This window comes from Carlito syrichta, unplaced genomic scaffold, assembly GCF_000164805.1.
Source record: "Carlito syrichta isolate Samal-C Ts95f unplaced genomic scaffold, Tarsius_syrichta-2.0.1 Scaffold306949, whole genome shotgun sequence".
Classification (NCBI taxonomy): Eukaryota; Metazoa; Chordata; class Mammalia; order Primates; family Tarsiidae; genus Carlito; species Carlito syrichta.
This window is the reverse complement of record NW_007251045.1, coordinates 43,219-57,546: the sequence shown is the minus strand read 5'-3', so window position 1 is coordinate 57,546 and position 14,328 is coordinate 43,219. Positions and strand designations below refer to the sequence as shown.

The 14,328-nt window shown below is 46.8% G+C and overlaps 1 protein-coding gene across 1 annotated transcript; it reads right to left on the bottom strand.

Annotated features, from left to right (window-relative positions):
* Window positions 1–3,463: 3,463 nt before the first annotated feature.
* Window positions 3,464–12,989, bottom strand: FAM71F2 (family with sequence similarity 71 member F2). Its single transcript, XM_008063603.1, has 5 exons — window positions 12,737–12,989; window positions 9,359–9,543; window positions 8,126–8,375; window positions 5,542–5,660; window positions 3,464–3,662 (listed from the first exon to the last, which is right to left on the bottom strand). The coding sequence occupies exons 1-5, from the start codon at window positions 12,893–12,895 to the stop codon at window positions 3,464–3,466; spliced, it is 912 nt and encodes a 303-aa protein (XP_008061794.1). The 5' UTR covers window positions 12,896–12,989.
* Window positions 12,990–14,328: the final 1,339 nt, after the last annotated feature.

The window sequence follows — 14,328 nt, the reverse complement described above, 5'->3', positions numbered from 1 at the left end:
AAAAAGAGGCTGGGTGTGGTGGCTTATGACTGTAATCCCAGCACTTTGGGAGGCAGAGGTGAGAGGATTGCCTGAGCCCACGGGTTCAAGACCAGCCTGGGATTCCAGCTACTTGGAAGGCAGAGGAGGAAGGATCTCCTGAGTCCAGCAGGTCGAGGCTGCGGTGACTGTGAGCGTGCCACTGCACCACTGCACTCCAGCCTGGGCAACAGAGTGAGACTCTGACTCAAAAAAAAAAAAAAAAAGAAAAAGAAAAAATGTGGCTTCTACAAAATGGGGGCAGAGAGGAGTAGGAATTAAAACCAGGTAAAACGAAGATGCTTCTTGACAGCTCCCTGCTCAGCCAACAGAAGATCACACACCTCTACACATGCAAAACCATCAAGGGCTTAGGTTTTTCAGGAGTGAAAGTGTGTGGTCTCCCTACAGGGAAAGAACCACAACCAACAGAGGTGCTGGTCAGAGCAAGAGGTACATGGAATGAATAGTTCACGAGGAAAGTCATAAATAACAGCTACTGCTGACTTGTAACCAAGATGCAGAAACAAGAACTAAAATTTCCACCTCTATTTCTTTCTTTGCAGTGATATTTGCTACTTCAATTATTCTTTGGCTGAGCAGTGGCTCAGGCCTGTAATCCCAGCACTTTGGAAGGTCAAGGTAAGAGGATTGCTTGAACCCAGGAGTTTGAGACCAGCCTGGGCAGCACTGCAAGATCTCAAAAAAAAATGAGAAAATTAGCCAGGTGTGGTGGTGTGCGCCTGTAGTCCCAGCTATTCAGGAGGCTGAGGCAGGAGGATCGTCTGAGCCCAGGAGGTTAAGGTTGCAATAAGCCGTGAGTGTGCCACTGCCCTCCAGCCTGGGTGACTCCTCGATTCAAAAAATAAAAATAAAAAAGAAATGATTTCATCTTTCATTTCTGTGCATCAGCTGTGTTTGTGGTACTTTAAAACTACCCTTTGTTCTAGAAGTTTTGGAATGCCAAGGTAAGATAGAAGCAAACTGGGGCAAGAACGAATATTACCCAGCGAATGTAGGTTTGGTGTTGGGCACATTAACTCAGGGGGCTGCTGTGGTCTGAGTGTCTGTGTTCCTGCAAGAGTCACACATTGAAACTTCATCCTTCAGGTGCTGGTATGAAGAGGCAGGGCCTTCCGGTGGTGACCGGATCACTAGTGTGGGGCGCTCAGGAATGGAATGAGCGTCTTATAACAGAGACTGGAAAGCCTGTCTGCCTCTTGCACCACATGAGGACACAGCAGGAAGGTGCTGTCCACGAGAAGCAGACCTTCGTCAGACTGCAAGTCTGCCAGCATTTTGATCTTGGACTTCCCAGTCTCCAGAATGGTGACAAATGAATGTTTGTTATGTATTAGCCACCCAGTTATGGTGTTTTTGTGATAACAGCCCAGACTGACTAAGACAAAGGCTCTGTGTTTTCACTGTAAGGAGAGAGTGGTTTTTTTGTTTTTGTTTTTTCTCAAAATAGAGGCATTATGCTAGTTGCAGATTATTGTTATTATTATTTGAGACAGCGTTTCACTCTGTTGCCCAGGCTGGAGTGCAGTGGCATGATCACAGCTCACTGCAGTCTCGACCTCCTGGGCTCAGGAGATCCTTCCACCTCAGTCTCCCTAGCATCTGGGACTACTACAGGCATGTGCCACAATGCCTGGCTAATTTTTTAAAAATGTTTTTGTAGAGACGAGGTGTCACTGTGTTGCCCGGGCTGGTTTTAAACTCCTTAGCGCAAGCAATCCACCCACCTTATCCTCCCAAAGTGCTAGGATTATAAACGTGAGCCACTGCTCTCAGTGAGATCCTTTAAGTCAGGAGTCCCCAACCCCCTGGCTACAAAGGGGTGCGGGCCTGTGGCTTGTTAGGAACCAGACTGCACAGCAGAAGGTGATTGGCGGGTAAGCTAACAGCCTCTCCCCATTATTTGCATGATGGTCACTTGCATGAGCTCTGCCTTCTCTTAGATCAGTGACGGCATTATTAGATTCTCAAAGGAGCATGAACCCCACTGTGAACAATGCGTTCCAGGAACCTAGGCTGCCACTCCTTATGAGAATCTAATGCTGTTGCTGATCTGTCCAATGAATGCAATGCACTTGAATTATCCTGAAACCATCCTGTCCTTAGCAAAACTGGCTTCCACCTGCATAATGAACATTTGTATAACCACCCCTGAATTGTACCCCATATATTCAGAATAAAACAATAAAGAAATAAATACTGGTTTCCACAAAATTGGTCCCTGAAGTCAAAAAGTTTGGGGACTGTTGCTTTAAATGTTTGTAAACACATCATATGATGTCTCCCAAAGGCTGAGATTCCAAGCATGAGCCACTGCACCCTGGCCTTGCTTTCATTTTTATTAGAGGCAAGAAGAAACCCACAAAAATTAGGCATCTTCTCAGTTCAGATGTCTTTTCTGACCCATCCAACTGGGATTTACTTCTCAGCCCTTGGAGCATACACGAGAGAAAGGGTGATAATGTTCCTCCCTGCATCACACGGGAGGTGAACTACAGGAACACAGGTCCTACAGCCTTTATGTGCAGACTGGGTACTCAAACATCATGTCACACTTAAGCCCTTCCTATGTCTCCAGAATAGGGCTTGGTACCTCTCCCGTACCATCCCTAAGAACAGCTGACTTGTCCATCTGTCTTGTTCTAACATAGTCAGCGTGGAGCATAGTGTCTGGCACCCAGCAGGAGCTTGATAAATACTTATGGACTACTGTCGTGGTGTTTTCTGAGTAAATATTCCCTGCTTGTCTAAGATTGACCAAAGTTCCTGCTCCACCCCCAATATGCAAAGACACCATGTCTTCTAGTTTATTCTCATTGGGTCCTGAGTGAGAATAGTCAAATCAATCAGGACTCCCAGTGATGGGTGGCCAACATCTTCCTATTCGTGTCTCCATTAGCAGCCAGAGTTTTATGGGCCAGGGTGAGCCTTCATATGTTTACATTAACCCGGAACGAGGAGATGGACTCAATTTCTTGCTTGAGATAGTGGGGCAACCCAGAGGGGCCGCCAAGTTGGAACCACCATTCTCAGGATTTCTTTCATTCTAGGATTGTGGCAGCCATTCCTCTGTTTCCTCTTCAAAAAAAGAAGTTGATGTCTCCCTGGAGATCTTTTTCTCGGGACTTTCTTGGCTTTACTTGGCTACTTTGTGGTTTCAGTGGAGCAGACAGTAACTTTCTCCCCCACTTATTTTCCCAAGAAGTGAACTCCTGTTCCCAATCATTCCTCCCCCAGACTGGAGCCTCCCTATGGCACCACTGACAACTGGGGACTCATTTGGAGGTTTATTGTGGAAGCACCTTGTTGTGAACACCATCTTTCCTCTCCCATAGCACTTTGGCCCACAGTGGGAAGAAAGCATTACAGGAGGTGGTAACAAGTGTACAGATTCCAAGGAAGATCATCCCGCTTTACCCGGGTGTCAGGGTCCCAAAAAGTTCTCTCCTAGGGAACTGGCTGCAGGAACCTGCTGGAATTGCTCATCTGGGCCTTCCTGTTCCCAGAGGCTGTGGGTCAAGGTGGCTCTCATGGGTATATTCACATTGACTGGAGATGCCACTGGCGAGGGTATCTTGTGGTAGCAGTTGAAATCGTCTGTTTCAATGGCAGTGTCAATGTTTCTGTTGGCGTTCCAGGAATTTGGGGGTCATTGAAAGCAATAAAGGAAAAAGAAAACACTCTTAAAATCTAATTTCAAAACCATTTCCCAACTATGCCTTTTCTAGCACGAGTACCTTGAACACAGGTGGAAACACGAACTAAAGAGTGCTGACAACATGCATGACTTGAGGACAGTGATTTGCATGGATGGAATGATGTGGCCAAGAGCAACTTGAGAAGGGAAGGGAGGCCTGGAGCTAGGCCTGGCCTCCAGGAGAGGAACAGACAACCACAGCACCTTCAATGTGTTGAGAACCTAATGTGTATGACTCAGAGGCAAAATGTCAGGGGCCCAAGTTTAAGACCAGAGGTGTGAATATGAGCTGGGACTGCCTGAGGGATTGCCAGCCTTGATCACCAAGGGCTTGGGCTGTCACGTGTGGAGAGTCCAGCCACTCCTGCTGCTGCCTCGTTCTCCTCAAGCTGAGAGAGAGAGGGCCCTCCTGGGGTCCCCAAGGGAGCTTGGGCTGTGGTCCCTGGGCTCTGGGAGACTCAGCGCATGGGGGCACAACTCTCATCCAGGGACAGGGAAGGCAGGAGAGATGGGGTAGTGTGTTCCTTTGTTGGTGCAGTGAAGAAGAGTTGCTTTTGTGTCTAGGAAGCATGGTCCCTCTCTTCAGTGGCTGGTCAAAGGATGAGAGGGCATTTCCTGAGGATCAGATGTGAACTGTACCAGAGAGAGAAAGAGGGAAGGGGAGGGGGAGAGAGACACAGGGAGAGAGAGAGAGAGAGAGAGAGGGAGGGAGGGAAGAGGGAGGAGAGTGCGAGCCTGGAGCCACTATTAGCCCAACCCAAGAGTACTCCTAAAAGGGTTAAGGGAACTCTGATAGCTCGTGTCTGGGTGGCATGGACCCCTGCGGAGCCAGGGCCTGAGAGAGCTGGTGGCCAGAAGAAAGGGAGGAGCCACAGCCTCACCAGAGTTGCAGTTGAGGGGCCAGAGAGGAAATTCCAAAGAACCTGAGAAACCTCCTGAGAGAAAAAGTCAGCTTTAAACATTAGGAGGCAGAAAGAGAAGAGTGACAACCCTGTCCCCCACTAGGAAAGGTCACTTTAAACGGGGCACCAGGCTGAGGGCAGGGAGAAGCGATGGTAAGTTCAGAGTTTTGATAATTTTCAAGCACTGGATATTTTAATTTCATAATTGAGGTTGATTTTGTAATTTAAAGGGATCAAAGGGCCTTTTATATTCTGAGAGGGGCCATGAGCTAGGCTATGTCACCTTCCCAGAACAGCTTTTATCCAGGGACAAGAGGAAAACTCCTCCTAATGAGGGAATTATGCAGGGAAGACAAAAATAAATTTGCATTTGGAGGATACCCTAACAAGTTGTACCTGTTCCACATATTGGTGGCACCATCTTGCTTTGGGTTTCTATCACTTTTATAGGAAGGGTCTAGTTCAATTAGTACATTAATGAAACTCTGGAGCTAGTGGTAGTCTCCTCTGTTCTGTCCATTTCATAGAAGGAGCAGGTAAGGAAGAGTCTCTCTCCCAAGGGCCCTTTGTGAGCTGGGATTAGAAACAGTCAATAGCTAACTCCATGAGCCTGCTTCGTTGGCTTACAATTATTTGAACTAATTTATAAATCTCTCGTTCCTTTCCTTGAGCAACTGTTATTAGAACACACTGGAGTTTGCCCAGGAAATGAATATTCAGATCAAAGGGCCACAGACCTTGTATTCAAGCAAAGGCTTACACCAAGTTGACAGAAAAAGTCATATGCATGACTATCTAGAATAAAAAGAGGGAACTCAACTAGGTTGGCGCGTGTGTCAATGACCCCATGACTCCATGCTGGGGCTTGAAGGGATGCTGGGGCTGACCACATGGAGAACCCACCTGTCTGCTGTATACTGGGGCCTTCCTGAGAGTTGCAAGAAACTGCCACTGGTCTGCTCGGCTGCCAACAACATGACGGTCTCGCTGGGCTGGGAGGATGACGGGAGGCTGCTTTCAGGCTAGATGGAGAAATTCGGAGTCAGGTGGCCAGGTCTGCTCACTGAGAGTTCTTAACCTTCTTGGAGCAGAACTTTGAAGGAACTTGTGGGTTTACACTTGAGTTCCACAGCCTAGCCCTGGGAACCAGCCCCTTAAGCATGAAGTCCCACAATCACAGACCACAAAATGGGACCTCAGCAGGGTCCTGCCCTCTCTCTGATGGACAGTGGTGGCTACTCTGTCCAGAGCACAAGAGCTGAATGTTCAGGATCAAAGGATCAGAGCAGCTGAGCCAGAAAACAACTGACTTTCGAAGTTGGTGATGACAAACCTACAGGATTCAGCTTAAATGAGAGAAGGAAAGGACTTGGATTCTGGCAGCTTGAGGTTTGGTGCAATCCTGTCTACCAAGGCTTCCTTCCTGGGCGTCTGCATTAAGCAGGTCCTGGAAAGGCCTCACATTTGTCAAGAAAATGCCCAAAATAAACTGAGGGAGAAGAGCAAATCCCTAAGGAAATATTTGCAAAAACTTGCCATTAAAGGGTCAAAAATCTTGATGTGCTAAAAGCTTTATTTTACAAACCAATTTAGAACAACACAAACTGCCAATAAAAAAATGGCCAAAAACAAAACAGGCAAGGTAAAAGATATATCTATATGGTGGGATCCCCCCCAAAAACAGAGTCATATTTTGGAGGGTTGGCCCCTTGTAGTGGGCTTCTCCCACTAGATAAGTGTTCCAGGAACCCATCAGCATCAGTGTGCCAACTAGCGTTGTTGTGAGAGGTTGCATTTGGCTTCAGTTAACTTTTTTCGGAGGTTCTTTCCACCCATTTGCCCATTTCATGGTGGGTGATTGACGAACATACTGCCCACACTGCACTGAGTGTCCAGCAGTTTTGACCAAAAATGGCATGATCCCCATGTCCCACACTCCCTATTGACCTGATCTCACTCTGAGGAACTCTTTTTTGTTTCCCCAGGTGGAAAAAGTCCTCAAAGGGAGACATTTTGCCCCTGTGGAGGAGGCGAAACAAAAAACAGCAGAAGCACTAAAAGGCATCAAAATGGATGAGTTCAAAAACTGTTTTGAACAGTGGAAAAGGCATTTTGATAGGTGTATTGCATCAAACCAAGAATACTTTGAAGGTGGCTGAGGTTTAGATATGTAAGAATAAATACTAATTTTTTAAAATAAATAAATTCAGGGTTTTTTGGGTCCCCCTTGTACTATATGTCAAGCACTGTTCTAAGGCTTGAGGGTATGGTAGGGACAAAGCAAATGAAAGACCCCTTCTGGAGTTTATCCAGCCTTATATCTATCCCAAGATAAGTGCTGATTCCTTACAATTCCATGGATTTTTGGGTTCCCCCTCATATATGTGTATATATATGTGTGATATACATATATAAACGCACACACATGTAACAAGGTTCAAACTCAGCCTCTCATATTAGAAAATTAAAACTTTTACTACCCAATTGTGACAGGATACAATGACACAGATACTCTTACATTGGTGAGAATATAATTTAGTATGATCTTGATGAAAATAATCTGGAAAATATCTTGACAAATATTTGTCAAGAGCCCTGGAAATGTTCATGCCCTTTGAATTCTACTTCGAAAACCTATTTGAGAAAATAATCAGAAATGTGGATGATACATTTAATTGTTTTAACATTTTTTACAATAATAAAAAATTATATACAACCCTAAATGTCTAATATTAGCAGACTGGTGAAGTAAATTTTAATTCACTCATACAACTGAATAGTATGAAATTATCAAAATGACGTTTACAAAGAGCTTTTAAAAGACATAGAAACAGGCCTGGTGACTTATGCCAATAATCTTAGCACTTTGGGAGGCCAAGGCGAGAGAGTTGTCTGAGCACAGGGGTTCAAGACAAGACCTAGTCTCTACAATAAATCAAAAAATTAGCTAGGTGTGGTGGTGTGTGTCTGTAGTTCTGGCTACTTGGAAGGCTAAGGCATAAGGTTTGCCTGAGCCCAGCAGGTCAAGGCTGCAGTGGCCGTGAGTGTGCCACTGCCCTCCAGTCAGGACAGCAGAGTAAGACTCCAATTCAAAAAATAAAATAAAATAGAAACATGCCTATAATATAAAGTGAAAAAAGCAGCATTCAGAAATATATACTTATATTATATACTGGGGTGCCAAAAAATATATATACACATTGTAAGCGATGTGAGCTATGTATTACTTTTAGCTTGCTGTAATCAGAAGTGACTAGATACTGATGGCAACCACTCTGAGCACGTCTTGTAATTGCAGAAGTCAAATGTGACTTGTATTCATTTTTTGTTCTGGTATATATTGAGTACTACCATTTTAATACGGCTTTTTTCCTTTCTTAAAATGTGTATACACTTTTGGCACCCCCTGTATATGTATACATACATACATACATATGTGTGTGCTTATTCCTTTCTTGACAGATCTCAGAGGAAGGGCCCCACTTACTGTTGCTTCGGTGGAGCTGGTGGGCATCTTGGGCACTAGGCAGTGAGTGAATTGGATTCTTGGGTCTTTGGTGGTGATGGACAAGCCTTTCCGCAGAATTCTCACCAAGCGGATCCAGAACTGAAACATGGCTTCCGAATGTTTTTCGTGGAGCTTCAGGTAATAGATCTTTTCAGTCACTGTTCTAACCCTCAGGACGCGTTGGACCTGATCACAGATTCGAAGCTCCACATACTTCAGGGGGAGAATCCTGGGTGTAATCAGGACAGTCCCAGAGGGGAGCACTTGGCTTTAATTGACCATGTGGGTGCCCATCTAGATCATGGCTAAACCCCACTGGCCTCCCACCTCTGCCTGGGGGGTGCTGAAGGGAGAAATCTCATGTTCTGAGGGTGGTAGTGACTACCAAACCCGACTCCTCTCTGATTTCCAGGACTTTTGTTATTAAAGAATCTGCTGACATCAATAACAACGACTGACACTGATGTATAACATCGCACTGAACTCTTACAACACTTGGATGAAGGAAAGAAAAGCGTTATTCACTCCACTTTATGGATTTTGAAGCTGAGGCTCAGAGAGGCGAAGTGATTTTCCCAAGTTTAGAAGTTATTAAAAAGGAACAGGAGCTAAGAGTTCCTGACTCAATTTCTAGGCCGCCTTCTCCCTTGGTCTTGATTAACTGTTTGGAGCGGGGAAGGACAAGGGTGGGTGTCTCTCACACAGCCATAGTCCTGTTTGACTTCCATAGCACCCCACATCTACCAGGGGTGCCCCAAAATGTATAAACATTTTAAGACATGTTAAAAGATGTTCACCATAATCAGACGCTGATGGTAACCACTCTGAGCACCTCTTGTAATTGCAGAAGTCAAATGTGACTTGTATTAATCTTACTGAGTCTAACAATTTTAATGGTTTTTTTCCTTTCTTAAAACATGTATACATTTTTTGGTACCCTCTGTGTATTGACAAAATAAAAGAACACAAAAGCAAGGCAAAATTGTCAAAAACTAGGCTCATGACAGGGACTGTGTCCTACTACTGTGTCTCAGAATGAAGAACAATGCTTGGTGCATGTAGATACTAAATAAATATTTGTTAAATGAACGGATTATACGTAGTTTATACTCTAAAGCATATTGTCCTTTTTTTGGGCTAAAATCCAGCTGGGAGACCATATGTATCCCAGTCAATTATCCCACCCCTCTGCCCCCTCCCTCAAGTCTTTACCTGCTGAGGGTGATGACCGGGGCATCACTAGGTGTGCTCCAGGTGGAAAATGGACCCCGGGGCCAGGTGACATTGGCCATCAGGAGGACATTGGGGAGTGGCAGGGAGGGCTCTGAGGAGGTCACCCCAAGGATCGTGGTGGTAGACCCTTCACAGACATTCATCCAGTTTCCAGGCTCAGTGACCTGGAAATTAGCCCAGGTATGTGGGTCAGATAGGAATAGACGACAAGGGGTGGAAAGATACAGGTGCTAGAAACGGGCCTTCATCTCAGTGACAGATGTGTGGCACACTGGGCTGGGCCCTGACCTGCTAATGATGATTTCTGTTGGTCTCCTCAAATAAGCTTTAAGCTTATTGGGAACAGGAACACTGTGTTGCACATCTCTGTTTCCTCTAGTTTATCTAATTGTAAAAATAGGCACTTGTAAGAAAAAGCCGAGTGGCACTGACATTTTTATTCCCTCACCCTTGGGTAGGAGAAGCCAGTACTGATTTCTAACGGTCTAGAAGGAAGATTGTGTGAAAAAAGGCCCAGAAGTGAAGGAAAGTGAGGACAGGGCTTGTTGAATGAGGAAGACACAGACAGTTGCAGAAGGTTTGGGGCACTTCCCTCGGGATGAGGGAGGGTCCATCTTGTTGCCGGGTCTTGAGTGGAGTAAGAACCTGTCCTCTTAGAAGAAGGCCATCTTCCACCCCAAGTCCCACTCTAGGGCCTGGTTCCTTGACTCCAGGTATGGCAGGACAGGGAGACTGGATGCCCGGCACTGGGCACGGTGTCTCAATGACCATCCCTCACTGTTCAGGGCTGGTGGAAAAACACCAGCGCTGTGGTCACTGAGAAGCACCAGAGAACAGAGTAAGGAACATACGAGGAGAGATCCCTATGTCCCCAAGGCCAGAGGGCCTTCTCCCAATGTTCTAGATTCTGTAAGACCATCGGCACCAATGCACAGTTCCTGGTGGAACTGGGGACAAGTGGAAAGCCTCGGGAATGACTGAAATTTAATTTTCCACCAGCCTGGCCAGAACAGACATTTCTTGGAGTCCATGTTAGGGAATGAAATTCATATCCCTTACAGAATATAGGAGATTGCACACACTGGGAGTAAGTGCTCAATAAATGCTTGTGGTTGATGCCACTTTGAGGTGATGATGGTGATGGTGGAGGAGAGAGAGGAAGCAGCATGGGCGTATTGTAACTGTAGCATATGCGAACTCTAACTGGGGCCCACGCAGGCTCAGCCCAGCCCCAAATCTGGCTCGCCCACAGTCTTTGCTTTCAAATAAGGCTCCATCGTTTCAAGCAGACATTGAACTATGGCATGTTCTGAGTTTCCTGCTGCCTGGGCCACTTGGTGTCCATTCAGATAATCTAAATAGTTCCAGTCTCAAGCCAAAGAGAATATATATATATTTTTGAGTTGGAGTCTCACTATTGCCCAGGCTGAACTGTAGTGGCACGTTCAGGGCCACCGCAGCCTCGACCTGCTGGGCTCAGGCAATCCTTTTGCCTCAGCCCTCCAAGTAGCTGGAACTACAGGCACGTGCCACCATGCCCAGCTAATTTTTTTATTTATTGGAGAGACACGGTCTCGCCAAGTTGTCCAGGCTGGTCTCGAACCCCTGTGCTCAGGCAATCCTCTTGCCTCCAACCTCCCAAAGTCTGGGATAACAGGTATGAGCCATTGCACCTGGTTGAGAACATATTAAGAGGACAAATCTGCTGCCAAAACACCACGCTCAAGTAGAAATGGGTAGAAATTGGATGCCGAATGCCTGGATTCCCACGTGACTGCTCCCTCTCCACCAGGAGTATGTTAGGAACGGGCTCACTCCCAGGTTTGCCCGCTGATCACCCAACCATGCATTTTCCTGGGGGCAGCACAGGCACCACGGAGTGCCAGGAGCCATGAACACAACTCTCCTAAGTCCAGGGACTCGATTAAGGGAGTGGCTCACTGCTCGTGAAGAGTGTCCAAGTTCAACTCAAACCTTAGACTGTTCCCATGCTCCCCCCACAATGGCTCCCCACCTTGCCACTCCACTCAAACGGAAGCTTGTCCTGAAGACCCCTCTGTGCCTTCCAGCCTCCCTGCCTCTATGCAGGCATTTTAAAGTCTCTCTGTTGGGGATATTCTCCCCCCTGCCTTTGCACTTACCAAAATCTCAGCACTCCTCAAAGAATAGCTTAAGGCCCTTCCAGAAAGCCCTCTTCAGCAGCTAAGGTCCAAAGAGAATGCTTTGAATGCCCCCCAGCCACCCGTTCTCTGTACTCATGACTTAAGGTTCAGCTGGCCAAGCTATCTGACATAGAGTTTGCATAGACAGTTGCCATCTTATAACAGGTAACCCACACTCAAAGGCTCCCTGGTCAAGGACACAAGGTCTGATTTTTCTTTGCACCTCCTGCCCTGCACACAGTAGGTGTTTAGTATATACTTGCTGACTGATGAACTGGTCATGCCACACCTGCAAAGGAGCACGGTGGCTCGGGGCCTCAGCTTGTAATCCCAGCACTTTGGGAGGCTGAGTCGAGTGGATTGCCTGAGCCTGGGGGTTCGAGACCGGCCTGGGCAACTTGGGAAGACCTAGTCTCTACAATAAATAAATAAATAAATAAGCTGGGCATGGGACGTGGTAGCGCGTGCCTGTAGTTCCAGCTACTTGGAAAGCTGAGGTAGAAGGATCGCCAGAGCCCAGCAGCTCGATGCGGGGGTGGCCATGAGTGTCCCACAGCACTCCAGCCTGGGCGACAGAGTGAGACTCCAACTCAAAAAAAAGAAAAACTCAGAAGGCTGAGGCAGAAGGATCGCCGGAGTCCAGCAGGTCAAGGCTGCGGCAAAAAAGGAGCACAGGCTCAGGCTAGACCGCTAGAGGAGGCAGGCAACACCTGAGTAAGATTCGATTCACATGAAAATGACCACCCCCCATTCCTAGTGGCTCCATCCCAGGCTCCTTTCATTAGTCACCTTACCCTCCTCTTGGGCAATGGTAGGCTCTAAGCAAGGCTGAGTTGCCCAGTGTCTTTGCTTTCCAATAATGCTGTTTCTGAACCATCATTCCCTATAACTGTCCAGTTTGGAACAGCAGCCCAGAGAGGATGCCTATGGACCTTTCCTGGAGCCTAAGCGCTGATCTCTCCTTTTGTAAGGTGTAAAAATTGATTTTCTTAAAGTCTCTGATCTGCAGAGAGTCCCATCATGCAGCAGGCACAAATGGAGGTGAACGTGGGACCCAGACCCCGTGGTCCTCTCTAGCCTTGGTGGCTTCTTTCTCCACCTCAGGGTTTTTGAAGGCCACCACATTCCCTGACCATTCCCTAGGAACAGGTTTTGGAAAGGGAAAGACAGCTGACCCTGAGCTCCACATGGGTACCTGGGTAAAGTTGCTTTCAAACACTGCTGAGTTGGAGAACAAGTTGAATTCTGGAGAATGAATCAGTTGACAAAGAGGGCCTTCTTCCACACCAAGTTCCATTCCATCTTCCACACCTGGTTCCTTGACCTCAGGTGGGAGGCCCCTGATTTTACTCATTTGTTCTTGGGAAGAATGGGCTGGGGAACATCTCGGGGGCCCAAACAGACCCAGCCCAACTCCACGGTGTTGGTATGACCGCTGCCCCCTGCCTCCCAGCCCCATGCCCCACCTTACATGCAGGCTGTCCACTGGGGCTGGGAGGGCCTGTCAGCTCACAATGGCAGGAATGACATCAAGGAATGCAAAGGGTAACAACACAAGGGAAGAAAGGAAGAGGCCAGGAAGGACAGAGGATGTGCAGGGCACTTTTCTCCCTCTTTCTGTCAAGTACAGGCCTGCAGGCATGTAGACCATTCCACTTTTCAAACCTTCAACCTGACCCCAAAGAGGGGAAAACGACCTTACCACGGGTACACCAAGGCAGCGGCGAGCTGGCCAGAACAGCCAAGAAGGTCACCGGGGAGCCCCAGGCTTTCATCCTCTCCCCATGAAGTTTCTCAGGAAACTTCCTCTGTACTTGAGACTTGTTTGCCTAAAGTTAGGAGTCTCAGAGCAGGAGAAAGGGAGCCCATCTTCCCATCCCCATGTCATGGGATAAAATAAGGATTTAAAAAACCCCCCCAAAATCAGGCTGTTAACAAAACAAAGAGGCGTATTTAGTTGGAAGCAGTGGGCAAAGGAGATAGTGGCACACACAGTCATGCTGGAGCCAAGTCAAAACAGACCATGAGAGATGGTTGTTAAATGTCCAGGGATGTTATAATCCAGCTGTTAAACACAGCTATTATTAAAACGTAAATGACACAAACAGGCCGGGCTCGGTGGCTCATCCTGTAATCCCAGCACTTTGGGAAGCCAAGGCAAGTGGATTGCCTGAGCCTGTGGGTTCGAGACCCACCCAGGCAACTTGGTGAGACCTGTCTCTACAACAAAAGAAAAATAGCTGGGTGTGGTAGCATGCATCTGTAGTTCTGGCTACTCGGAAGGCTGAGGCGGAAGGATCACTGGAGCCCAGAAGGTTGAGGCTACAGTGGCTGTGAGCATGCCATTGCACTCCAGGCTGGTCAAAGGAATGAGACTCCAACTCAAAAAAAAAAAAAAAGATGCAAACTTACAGTTACATAGCATATCAGAAGCAAAGGTAATTGGCAGCCAAAACTCATCACTTCTTAATTATTTCACTACTCTCCATAGTCTTGAGATTATTTGCATTTGCTATACCTACATGATAGAAATAATGCATAATAGTGTGATGCTGCCCATCTCTTCCAAGTGTGTGTTAAGAACTCCATGTTGGTAGCTAACTTGAAATCAGCCATGTTGGAAATCAGCAAGTGTTACACATCGGGGCTTGGTTTATTGTTTTGTTGATTGTCTAGACTAAAATGATGGAGAAAATGTCAACGATGCAGATTAAATTTAAATATGTGTCTTGGCCGGGCTCGTTGGCTCAGCCTGTAATCCCAGCACTTTGGGAGGCTGAGGTGAGT